General features: G+C 49.4%; 2 protein-coding genes across 2 annotated transcripts; both read left to right on the top strand.

The window, feature by feature from the left end:
• Positions 1-4,183: 4,183 nt before the first annotated feature.
• On the top strand, positions 4,184-6,025 carry LOC132243253 (uncharacterized protein C2orf78-like). Its single transcript, XM_019481136.2, has 2 exons — positions 4,184-4,307; positions 5,226-6,025. The coding sequence occupies exons 1-2, from the start codon at positions 4,211-4,213 to the stop codon at positions 6,023-6,025; spliced, it is 897 nt and encodes a 298-aa protein (XP_019336681.2). The 5' UTR covers positions 4,184-4,210.
• A 357-nt stretch (positions 6,026-6,382) lies between these two features.
• Positions 6,383-9,568, top strand: LOC102574798 (nascent polypeptide-associated complex subunit alpha, muscle-specific form). Its single transcript, XM_059731687.1, has 2 exons — positions 6,383-6,451; positions 7,451-9,568. Exons 1-2 carry the CDS (start codon positions 6,383-6,385, stop codon positions 9,257-9,259), a joined length of 1,878 nt encoding a protein of 625 aa, XP_059587670.1. The 3' UTR covers positions 9,260-9,568.
• The last annotated feature ends 2,760 nt before the right edge of the window (positions 9,569-12,328 follow it).

The following is a 12,328-nucleotide window of genomic DNA, read 5'->3' as shown; positions in this document are numbered from 1 at the left end:
GACCACTGGTGTGGCGCACACAGCAGAGTGGCGGGAAGGGAATTTGCAGAGCAACTACCCAAGGCCTTACCAAGAAATAACCATATGTTTGCCAGCAGCCCCAGGTCTGCGCAACAAGCATTAAGCGCAGCAGGCTGGGGCAGTCTCAGACAAGGGAAACCCACCCATGGGGGAGTCCTGTCCTTGCCCTGTAAGGGATCCCCCCTCCTCCCCCATATGCCGCTGAGCTGGGGTGGAGTGAGACGGACAGGCTGAGATGGATGCCGTGCACCGTGGACAGGCTCCCAACTCCTAATGTGCCCAAAGGGGCCTTTCTCTATCCATCCAGGTACCCCACAGTTAGCCTGTTCCCCCGGCATCTGCTGAGCTGGAGATCAGAGCTCCCCAGGCTAAACAGCAGGCATCTGCAGCGCTACAATTAATGCTGTGTGTGATGCTTGAGGCTCTGATATCACCAGCAGCCAGCAGCTGGTGACAGCACCTTGTTCCTTTGTTAATGGATTGTGCATGGAGTAGTTTTAATTAGTACATACACTCTTCCTTCTCCCTGGCCCATCCTTATTCTTCCTATCTCCATCCTCTCCCCTCTTCCTTTTATTAGTTTTAAACACAACTTGCTTGTGTTCACACAGCAAACAGTGGCAGGCCCAGAAACTTGGCTCCCGGCTCAGTTCAACTCAGTAAAGGGCTTAGGATACCCTCAGCTTTTGTCCCCCTGCCTCATTCCCTACAGCATGAGCGATGTGTGCACCCCAGAGGCCGAGGGGGGAGCACAGCAACTGCCTGTTAGCAGCAGTGGCAGCAGAGAGCTCCCACAGGCGGCCGTGGCATTGTCGGCGGTGGGGAGGGGGAGGGTGGTGAGCGCCGATCGGTCAGCGACCACCCGCAGACGCCACCAGTAGCATCGGCGGTGGCCAACGGTGATTGGGGACTGCCTACAGATGCCGCCAACAGTGGTGAGGCGGGGGTGGCAAGTGGCGACTGCCCACAGGCACCACCGGCAGCATTGGTGGTGCTTTTCACAGGGGGTGCACCACCAATCTCGGGGTGCGCGTGCACCCCCTATACGTCGCCAATGCCCTACAGCAATAGAAGCGATTGCAACTCATTTTGAGTGTTCTAGCCACTAGGGTTGCCAGCTCTGTGTGAATCTATTCCAGGAGGTTTCATCACGTGACATAATGACATTAAGGTATTCACATGTTTGCATATATCAATTACAGGTTATGATGCATAGACTTCCCGTCAGGAAAACAAATGCATATTACTATTACATTTTAAAAACCTACTGGACTACTGTATAAATCAGATTCAACATTTAATTTTTTTTTTTTTAAATCTCCCGGGTGACTCTCAGCAGTCTCCTGATGGTTTATATCTAATTCCTGGAGACTCCAGGGCAATCCAGGAGGGCTGGCAACCATGATAGCCATTAATGCAAATGAGGGACACTCAGCACATTGAAAGTTGGGAGCCTTGTGTGCTCTGGTGCTTGGAGATGATCAGATGGGCCCTCCAGTGTCTGTCATGCTAAGGAAGTCCCCATATGGGACTAAGCACTACTGAGATGCACACACTTCATCTAGAAGAAAGATTCCTGCCCAGGCAGAACAAACCACTCCTTTCCCAAAGGTCCCCATGTCCGTTCGCCCCCTGGCCCCTCCCGTCCTTTCTCCTGCATCAAGCGCTGCCCTTCGCTAGATCCCGACTGGCTGCAAACAGGGACAAGGAATGGTTCCATGGTGGTTGAACAGCAGCAGCTGCAGCCCAAGGGGTAGAGGAGAGAAGCCGATGGGGGTATAATAAAACCCGGAGAGTAGAGAAATGTACCCCTCATGTTTGCCGCAGGAGAGAGACAATGAGGGAAGATGTAGCCATGAATGAAGAGGTGGCCTTGGGGAGCAAAAGTGCCCTGGTCTGAAGGAAATGGCTATGGGTAGGAGTGAGAGAGAGAGATATATCTCTGCTGGACAGGTCAGAGAGATGAAGCAAGGAGGATGGATAATAGAAAAGCACCCCATGAACAGTCCTGCACCCCTGTCCTATTGGTGCCTTTCACATTAGCCATACCAGCTACAGAGTGCACTGGTTTGGAAATCAGTGGGATGGAGGAGACAAGAGAAAGAACAGCCTGCAGGATAGGCATAGATGCAAGCAGAGAACCAGCTCTCCAGGACACTAAGAAAGCAACGTCATCAGCCAGACCATGCAAGACAATGCAACTTCCATGCAGACTTGAGACCTGGCTCAGGAAATTCTCCACAACTATTCATAGTTTCACAGAGTTCACGGTGAGAAGGTATCATGAAATCATGTAGTGTGACCTTCTGCTTATGAGAAGCCATCAAGTCTCACTAAGTTACCCCTGTAACATAGAGCCTGGTTGCTTGTGCTCAACTCACACACCTCTTCAGCCAGAATGCTGAGTCCTAATGGAAGACATGAAGGGATGGAGAATGGACCACTTCCCCTGGCAGTGTGTTCTACTGCTGAATCCCCCACTCCAGTAAAAAATGTCACCGTGTTTCTATTTTGAGTTTGCCAGGCTTAATCTTTCAGTTATTGCTTCATGCCAGGGCTTTCTCAGATAACTTAAAAGAGTACCTGGCCTTTTCTCCCCATGCAGAGGAACTTCTACAATGTAATGAAGTCCCCTTTTGGTCAGGATCCTCTCAAACTGTTCAATATCCTTTTATAAAATGAGGACACTGGAGCTACACAGTGTTCAGGGATCTGGCTCAACCATGCCACATGAAGAGGTAATATCACTTCTCTACACTCCTGTTTATATAACCCAGGCCCACATTAACCCTTCCTGGCACCATATTCACCCTGGATACTCATTTTCAGTTGATAGTCCCTACATTGTCTCTACAGAATCACAACTTGCTGGGATACAATCCCCATTCTGTAAATATGGCCTGTCTTCCTTATTCCTAGATGTATCGCTCCGGCTGTACGCCAGTGGCTTTTGTTCGAATGGGCCCAAGATTCCACAGCTCTCTGTGTAACGGCCCTGTCCTCCTTGTCACCTACCAGCATGCCAATTGATGTGTCATTTGCAAATTGTTCCAGGTCACTAATGAACAAGTTGACTGGGACAAGGGAGACAGTGTTGACCAGTGCATACATATGTAAAAGCCTTAAAGTTGGGCAGCTAAGAACAGAGGAAGGCAGTTAGCCATATTAGTTGGAAGTCAGACAGAAGGCAGGGCAGAGTTTTACCTTTTGGGCTGATTCAGAGGTACACAAGCTTGTGTATCGATCAAGTGACCTGTTGCTTATGGAAGCGTATGTACCTCTGAATTAGTCAGTCTATAGGGTGCAACGCTGCTCTGCCTTGGGCAACTAAATAAAAGTTGCCTGATACTCATTCAACTGAATTGAAAATTCATAGCTGCCCTTGAGATTAATGGGAGGTCATTGCTTCTGGAAGTCATGTGCAGCAGATCTCAGTGTGGGCTCCTTAAACCTCTGTGGCCAGTTCTCATGGCTTTTCTGTCGAGTCAGACTATTGTGTTTTCCTCAGAGCTAAAATCAAATGGTTCAAAACCCATTTCAAACTCTCCTGAGAGATAAATCCTAGCCCCATGGTGGCAATGGGAGTTCTGGGATTGATTATAACTGCTTTAAACTGTCAGCATGTCAGTATGCCCACTTGTATATCTGAGAAGCTGTTACCCCAGAGGCGGGCAATTATTTTGAATGGAGGGCCACTTACTGAGTTTTGGCAAGCCATCAAGGACCACATGACAGGCAGCCAAGGGCAGACAAATATTAATTTTCTAACTTTTTTAGGGGCCCCATGGGCTGGATAGAATGGCCTGGCGGGCCATATGTGGCCCGCGGGCCACATTTTGCCCACCCCTGTGTTACGCAGTGCCCAGGGCAGCTGTAAGGACATGGTAGCTGGGCTCTGCAATAGTGCTGTGATGCTGTGTTATACCCTATGCAGCCTTGCTACTTCCTTCTCCAACAAACACAGCATTTTCCATCCCCCTAACTGTATTCCTGGCCTCCAGGCTGGTACCCACATGCAACTGCCCAATGAAATTGCTCCAGCATTATGACATCCTATTGCATCACCGCATTCTCTCCCATCCCATCCTCACAATCTTGGTTGGCATCACAGAATCTTCTGGGTTGCCATGAGGATGGCATTAAACAAGTTCGTACCCTCGCACGTGGCCGCGCATTCCATACCGGACACATGCTCTGGTGGGTTCCAGTGGAGCTGCTGTCTCACGGAAAGGCTGAAATCATCACAACTCTAACTTTTTCTCTGACTTACTTCCTTATCATGGCAGGTATGGGATAAGGATTTTCCCAATGGTTCAGTTTGGGTCCCGCCATCCAAAGATGAAGGAGATTTTTTGTCTTGCCTGAAGGGGAACGGGGTCCATGTATTTCTCATACACCATCCTTCCTCCTCATCCTCTCTGGAGAGATGGGACAGGCTGGGGAAGATAGAGCATCGGGTCCAACATTGTGGGTAATTTGAACAAGTGGGTGTCATAGAGAATGGTGAAAAAGAAGGGAATGGATCATCAAGATTATGGAATATAAAGTCAGATGGTTACTCAGCCACAACATGAAATGGTAAGAGGGGTATGAAGGAGTGATTTGAGATTTGTAGAAGGTAGACAATGCCAGGGACAAGGAGTGGGTCTTGGGTTTAAGAGATGCCAACAATTTGGACAGCACTCACTTAAAAATAACCATCCCTTAAAGACTCAAGTCTCTGTGGCAGTGATCTTACAATCTCAATTTCTTATTAATATAAGTGCTTTTCTATCCCATGTTGTCAGTGAGAGACCCTCACAGACCCTGGCAGGGTTTTTACAGGGACAGTGACTTTGATTTGATGATTCGCCATGGATCAAGGTGGGAGGTGTGGAATCTGTCCCTGGTATAAACATCTTGAAACAAAATCCTTTTCTGACAGCTGGGTGATTGTGATCACTGGCTAGGAGCCAAATTCTGACTATTCCTCTAAGTCTGGTATTGTTAGGAGAAAGAAGGAGATGTCCCAGTATGTTCTGGTGAGTGGACCAAAGAAGCTGGCCATCTCGAGGACTGGAAGCCATACATTTATGGTAGGCCAATGCTGGGTGTCCAGTTCTCCAGGCAGAGACTGAACTAGTTTTCCAGGACTGACAGTTAGTAAGAGAGTCTGGAAGAGGTTAGGACTTTTAACACTACTGTCTTTCTGTTTTTCTCTGCAGGGAATTTCCAATATTCTCTACCAGTCGGTGCTACCAACCTTCAACAACCGATACTCTCTGCAGTGGCTGACAGCCCTATGATCAGAGGAGGCCTTCAGACTTTCTCTGGATCCTCCCTACCAACCTTAGGCTCAGCTTGGCTCATACCTTCAGGCTCAATCCTACCTGTCCAGTCTAATGCAGGAAACACCAATGCCTTCACCTATCAGCTGCCTGAAACAGCTCTATGGCCAGGACTATATGGGACTGCTGGACAGACGCAGATCCCCAGATCAGCTGCTTCTTACCCCACTGTCTATGAATGGGGAGCACAGGGCAATCCCTACAGGGCTGCAAAGGTCTCTGCACCTTGCTCTGTGGCGTCACTAGTCCAGGACATGTCAAATCCTCCTCTCCATCAGCTGAGCAACACCAGCTCCTTGGAGCACCTCTATGGGCAGATTCAGCTGCCCGCAAATGCCCGTCTTGTGCAGATACAGCCTCAGGCGACACCACTGCAGGTTCTTCAAAGCCAAGGGCATGGGCAACAAGTTCCTGTGCAGGACTGGAGAAGCATCTACCTTTATAACCATGATGCAAGGGGCCAGGTGGCACCAGGAGAGATGTACTCTACCATGTCCAGCAGCAGGGTCACTACAGTGCCAGCCAAGTCCCAGAATGAAATGGTTCTGGTCTTGAAACCCATCCAGCCCGTGAGCACCCAGGCAGCCCCCGCTGACAATTTGCACCATCCAGTCTCAGCAAATCCCCAGGACACCAAACCAGAGTGCAAAGGCAAGGGGGAATATTCAGATGCTTAGTGTGTCCTGATCCCTGCTTTGGGTATAAGCTTAGTGCCAATAATTTGCCATAGGGTCCATCTGCACCACGTCCCCAGCATTCTCAGGGAGGGACACCACTTAGCACTCCCCACTCACTCGCTCCCACACACTCAGCCCAGAAGTGCAGTGGGTTGGTGGGGCTAAAGAAAGCAGATGTTCCCATGGTATCCAAGCACAGAGCGTGGGTTTCAGGGTTTCAACCACAGTATAAGAAAGGACTATTTGCTTGGTGGGACTCATTTATACAATGAGTCAAGTAGGGTCTCATCCAACACTCTCTGAAGTCAGTGGAAGTTGTTGCATTAGGCCAGTTATGAACCTTTGGAGAGAACGCTCATGTTCCAAGATGAAGCGCTCAGGGAGGACTTTCAGTGCAGCTCCCTGTCTGGCAACCCACATCCTGGGGTAATGCCCCCCAATCCCTAGTGTTTCACCTGATCTCTCAAGCCGTGGTTGCTCTAACTATTGTCTTGAGGCTCTAGCAGTTACCTCAAGGCTGGATCCAGGGACTTATGAAGTTAAAAGGAGTTTTCTTTTGACCTCAGAAATTTTGGGACCAGGTCCATGAGGGCTTAAAAGTGCAGGCCAACGATGCCCTCCCACAGGGCTGGAGACTGTGTTCCCTTGGATGAGTTATTTGCTTGGTTTAAAATAGTTAAGGATAACTCAAGTTGTGAATAATTTGGCTGGATGATGTGTCTGGAGCCCGGCTGTTTAGAACCTGGCACCGGGGTCAGGTTTCTAAACTAGACCCTTGTTTAGCTCTGTCTACACTGGGTTTGAATTGACACTCAAATGCATCTGAGTCCAGACAGGGCATAGAATGAGTTTAGAATGGCAGAAAAGAGCAGGCAGGGGAGTTTTTCCTCAATAAAATCCAATTACAAGTGGTAGCTTCACCATTGTTGTAAATCACAGTTAGACACAGGGACAGACAACCTATGTTTCTTCTCTCATGGATCTTTCCTGATAGGGCTAAAGGCAAATCTCTATTTGCTGTGAGCAGCACCATACCTAGAAGACATATTTTCAGAGGCTCTGAATACATCTGTCAGAGGGCACCAGCCAGCTCATTCCAACCCTATCACAAAGCAAGCATAACCCCATCAAATGGTGGCAGCTGAAACCTTGCTATCGTACTTTCAGAACTGGGCACAAAGGCTGCACATGTGGTAACTGCCGAGACGCTAACCCCTCCATTGAATTCACTCCTGCAGCAGGAACAATTTCATTCCTGGCTCTCTCCAGTGACCAATGTCCTGTCCTAAGACTCTGCCTCTGAAACAAAATACATGCACACAATCAATGACATGACACCTGTGACTGACTTAACCCAGACTTAAAGGGTTCAATGCTGCCCAGGCCTCCAGCTGCCCCAGTGGGTCACCTCAGTGTGCTGGGTAGGGTTTCTGGTTCCCAACATCACTCTTTTTCCTTGATTTCTCTCTTGCAGTGCTGGACACCCCACCAGAAACACGGCTTGAGCCCAAGACTCTTCCCTTACAACAAGTTCCAAACCAGCAAGATGATGGAGTGGAGAAGGTCAGCACAGAGATTCCTGCTGAGATCCTGGATGAGTTTCTGCTGCCTCCAGAATCCCAGGAGACACCTCTATTCCCTTTAGAAATCCCTGACATTAATGAACTGTTGGCCTGGTTTGACCCTGTTGAGTCAATGAGTGAAGACCCTCACACAGAGGGGCTTGCTGGTGCTAAGGAGGTGAGGCCAAGTGATTCCTTCAACAAGATGCCTGCAAGGAAATGCATTTCCACATACCATGTTGAGGGAAAGGATCCCCTGGCTGCCCTCTTATCTGCCCCTGCAGTGGAGCCTCTGGATGGAGCCACTCTGCCTACACCTGGGAAGTGGAAAACCCCAGAGAATGCTGCAAATCTGGTGCAGACCTCAGGTCCTTTTGCAATTACCCCGTTGGTGGGGTCCGGCCTCATGATTGGCAGCAGTGGACCCAGACTCTCAGACCCAAAGATGCCAGGAAGAAGGAAATCAAAGCTACCAGCAGCTACCCCACCTGTTCCTCCTTCACAGGCTCCCAAGCGCAGTGGGTCTGATGGAAAGGGACTCAGCACTGACAAGGGCCTTGCTCCAAAGAAGAGGAAGGTGGAAGTGGCAGCAGGGTGTGAGTTCTCCCAATATCTGTGCCAGGGGGATAGGGAGAACTGTTATCCGGGAGCAAGCACTAGTGGCACTTCAGGTGAAGCCATGCCAGGCCAGTCCTCGGGGAACAGCCTCCTCCTGACCCCATGCAGTGTTCTGGAACAGACAGTGGCTGACATCCAGAAGTCATCCATGACAGAGCCAATGGGCCCAGCAGAAGTTGTGACACCTGACAAGGGGCAGCAGCAAAAACTGGGTGCCCACGGGAATGACAAAGGGAAAGGGGCAGTTCCAGGCAAGGGAAAATTCAAGACGCCTGGAGGTCGAGGTGGAAAGAAAATCCCCCAGCAGGAGGCACAGCCTTCAAAAGTACCTCGGAGCCACCTGGAGATGCAGATGTTGGAGTCCATCCAGGTGTTTCACCCTCTGGGCAAGAAACTGCAGCCAGCCACCCCAGCTCCAAAGCCCCCTGCACCGCCCCCGAGCAAGGCTCCGGCAAGCACCCCCACCGTGTCGCCACAAATCATCCTGGGGCTCAAGAGGCGCCTGGAAGCCCTGGCCAACCAAAGGGCAAAGATTCCTCGACCAGCCCCTGGGGGGAGGAAGGACAGACAGACGGACACCCCTCAGAAGGATGGACAGATGGACACCCCTAAGAAGGAGGGACAGGCAGACATTGCTAGGAAGGACGGACAGATAGACACCCCAAGGAAGGAGGGGCAAGTCTTTCCTCCTAAAAGACTGTTCCAAATCCCAGGAAACCCAGGACATGGAGCTGTGCCTCCGAGCAGCAGCTCCACTGCTCCCGCGCAGCAGCGCCCGCCCCCCCCTCCTCACAGCTCCACGTCACTCTGGCATCCTCCCCCTTCCCACTCTCCCATGGTGGCCAGGAGCAACCCCCTCCAGGAGCTGGAGGTGTCCCTGCCCATCACCCCGGAGCAGAGGCCCGAGAGAGAGGCAATGAAGAGGAAAGCGCAGAAAGAGAGGGAGCTGGCAGCACAGTACATGAAGATTGGGAGGCGACAGTTCTTGGTGGAGAGGCAGAGAGACTGGGCGCTGGAGGCTGAATGGGGCTACCTGTCCCTTATTCGTAGATAGCTAGCTCTGAGATTACCCTGTCCTCACCCATGCCCCTGGCATCTCTCTCACGGAGAGCCCTATGGAGTCACTCCCCATTCATCTTGTTGGACTACAATTCTTTGTAGGGAGAGAGAAGTTCAGGGCCAAAATTAGCCACTGCTCTGTTCTGTGAATGGAGGGCGGCTCCCTGCTGTATGTATTCCTATTCAGGTGTGTACAGTCCTATTCCCGTGTATATAGTGCTGTCCTGCTAGTCTGTTCTGAGGTATGAGGTTCGATTTTCCATTTGATTTTTAATTAAAGTTCTAGCTTGTTCTTTACTGATCTTCCACCCACAGCCACGTCAAGATCGCGTTTCCAGCAGCCCTGCTTTTAAACAGCAGACACCGAACTCTGTTCTACATAAGGCAAGTCAAGGAAATCCGCTCCTGCTCAGAGAGCCAAAGCAAAGCCCCTCTGCCACTTAGATCCTGCAGAGCTCCTGACATTAAGGCCACTTGATATTCCAGGGATCAAGCCAAATTAGGGCTTGGTGGTTCTTATTCCCTTGGCTGACACCAGCACAAGGGAGAGGAGGATCTGACCCAAGAAGGAGTCAGGTGAAACTTTGCCCCATGGAAATGAATGCCCCTTGATTTAAGCAGGGCAGGATCTGATAGAGACCCAATGAAAACTTGCTCATCAGAATCGAGATTTCAGGAGAAACGAGTTATTTGGATCTCACTAATCTTAGCTTTACACCAGTTATTTTTTATTTATGCTGGCATAAATTGGGTGGTGGTGGGGAGAGAGAGAGGAGGAGAAAGTCCACCAGGCTAGATCAGAAATCAGTCCACTGATGTCAGTGGTATAAAAGCAGAGCGAGAGAGAGGCCTCTTGCCTTCACTCTTCTCAGGGTGGGATCAATTGCGTCTCAATTCAGTCCTAGGCCACAGCCCCTTCTGCACAGACCATGCTTATCCATCAGGTCCTCACAGTTTCTCAATGTACTTTATCAACAGCAGTGGGTACCATCACCTCAAAGAGCCCTCTAAAAGCAAAGTAATATTTCATCCTCACAGCAGGAGCAAAGTGTAAGAGAAAGGGGTTTTTAGAACAACAGGAAGCCTAAATGTGGGTCTGCTTTGCTTCCAGTCCTAAGACAGAAGATCCCAGCTTTCTTGTGAAGAACAGACTCTCCCAAATCACTGCCCTCCATCTCAGAGCACAGAAGGTGAGGGAGTTTGCAGCTCAGTACAGCCCTGGGGAAAGAGGATGGCTAACAGGCACAGAGATGGACAGTAGCCAAGGAGCTTGCTTTAGCATAGTTGCTATACAGAGTTCTGCAGCTGTCCCACCAGTCTCCTCTCACATTGCTCCCCTCTCCCTCAAGCATCCCCTGCCTCATACCCAACCATTGTGCTTCCCTCCACTCCTCGAGTCCAGCCCAAGTCCCATCATTCATCTTTCTCCCCGTAATCTCTTGTGGTCCTCTCTCTGGATAACCCATCTCCATGGATCCCCTTTTTCCTCCCTTCCCCAGCATCTCCCTTCCACACTCCCCTTCCCCACACCATTCAGTTTAAATGTCAGTCAAATGGTCCCATGAATTAATTCTCCTCGCCCTGTCTCTTCTGGTGTCATGCAGGCAACGGCAGAACTGAGCTTGCTTAGGAAATCCATTCATCAAAGCAGAATTTTTAAAAAAGTGTAAGAAATTATAGTAACTGGAAGAGTGAAAGTTTCAGGATACTGTTACTAAGTTTAAGGACAGACCTTGACACGAGATGATAACGCTTCTAGGGAGAGAAAGACCCAGTCACTGCAAAGCACACTTACACAGAGGTGAAAATATCACCCCAAGAAGGTTTAGAGCCACACAACCTATTTGCAACCACTGGTCAGCTAGACTTGATCCTTTCACCAGAGACCTGCCTGCATGTAAGGACTTAACAGCAATTTGGTAGCTCATGCAATGAGAAGCAAACAGTGTCTCAGTCTCCTGGGCTACCCCAATTCAGGCTTTGGCCCTAGTCTTTAGTTTCCTCTTTCCTCCTCTCTGATGCAAATCTCCCCCCAGGCAAAGCTTGAGTCCAATATTGTTCAATTTTGGTGGATGAGCACTTTGGAAGCCAGCAAGGAAAGTATCATAGGGTGAAGAAAACTAAGCCCTCGCTTGGTTCTCTTAGCTGATTTATTCCCAGTATTTATAGCTAAAAAAATAGGCTTTCACAGTCATGAATGTTTAAATAGCACTCTTTGAGACTGCTTTGTGAATGGCTTTGTCATCCGACATTTCTAAGCCTGCGAAATCTTTTATTTTTATGTTGCTACATAGTCATTAAAATTTAACCACCGAATGCTTTCATGCCGTCATCAACATTGGAGCAAATTCAGAGGTGAGATGTAAAATGGGGTAAGTCAGACAGTGCAGGTCAGATTTTGATCTCCTTCTGTGGTAAGCAAAATCAAGGCTTAGGCCCCTTAGATCCATTTACATCCATTTACTGGTGTGGAAGTGACTGCATGGGACTCTGTGTTGGAATAATTTCCGTGTCCAATTGCTGTAGCAATTATGCCTGTTTAGACTTCCTGGGACAGCTATTCATTGTGTCCCGTTGCACATGGAGCTGGATTTTCAAGTGCGCAGCACTCACACTCAAGGCCAGATGTTCCAAAGAGCTCAGTCCCCGGTGTGCGCAGAACAAGCTGAACACTTTTGACAATCTGCCCAATTGTTTAGGAACCCAAATGGTAGCTATGAAAACCTCAGTTGCCCACACACAGATGCATCAGAGGTAGCTAAATACAGACAGGCAAGCAGGACTGGGTCTAACAGTGAACAATGTGCTGTAGAGGAAAGAGTATAAATTTCATTCAATTTAGGAACAAATTCTTATGCATGGAAATCCAGTTAAGCCAACAAGCTTTATCCATCTATATTCCCAGAGCTTTTGGTCCTTGAGTTCCCTCTCCATTTGCTAAGACTGGGACTATCAGGTTCCTGCAGAGCCAGCTGAGCCCAGATCAGCTTTTTACAAGAAACGGGCTCATGAATTATGAACCACCACAAAAGACACTCACGAAATGGTTGGGTCAGCAGACCCA

Source organism: Alligator mississippiensis, chromosome 7 (assembly GCF_030867095.1).
Source record: "Alligator mississippiensis isolate rAllMis1 chromosome 7, rAllMis1, whole genome shotgun sequence".
NCBI lineage: Eukaryota > Metazoa > Chordata > Crocodylia > Alligatoridae > Alligator > Alligator mississippiensis.
This window is presented reverse-complemented; position numbering and strand designations above follow the sequence as displayed.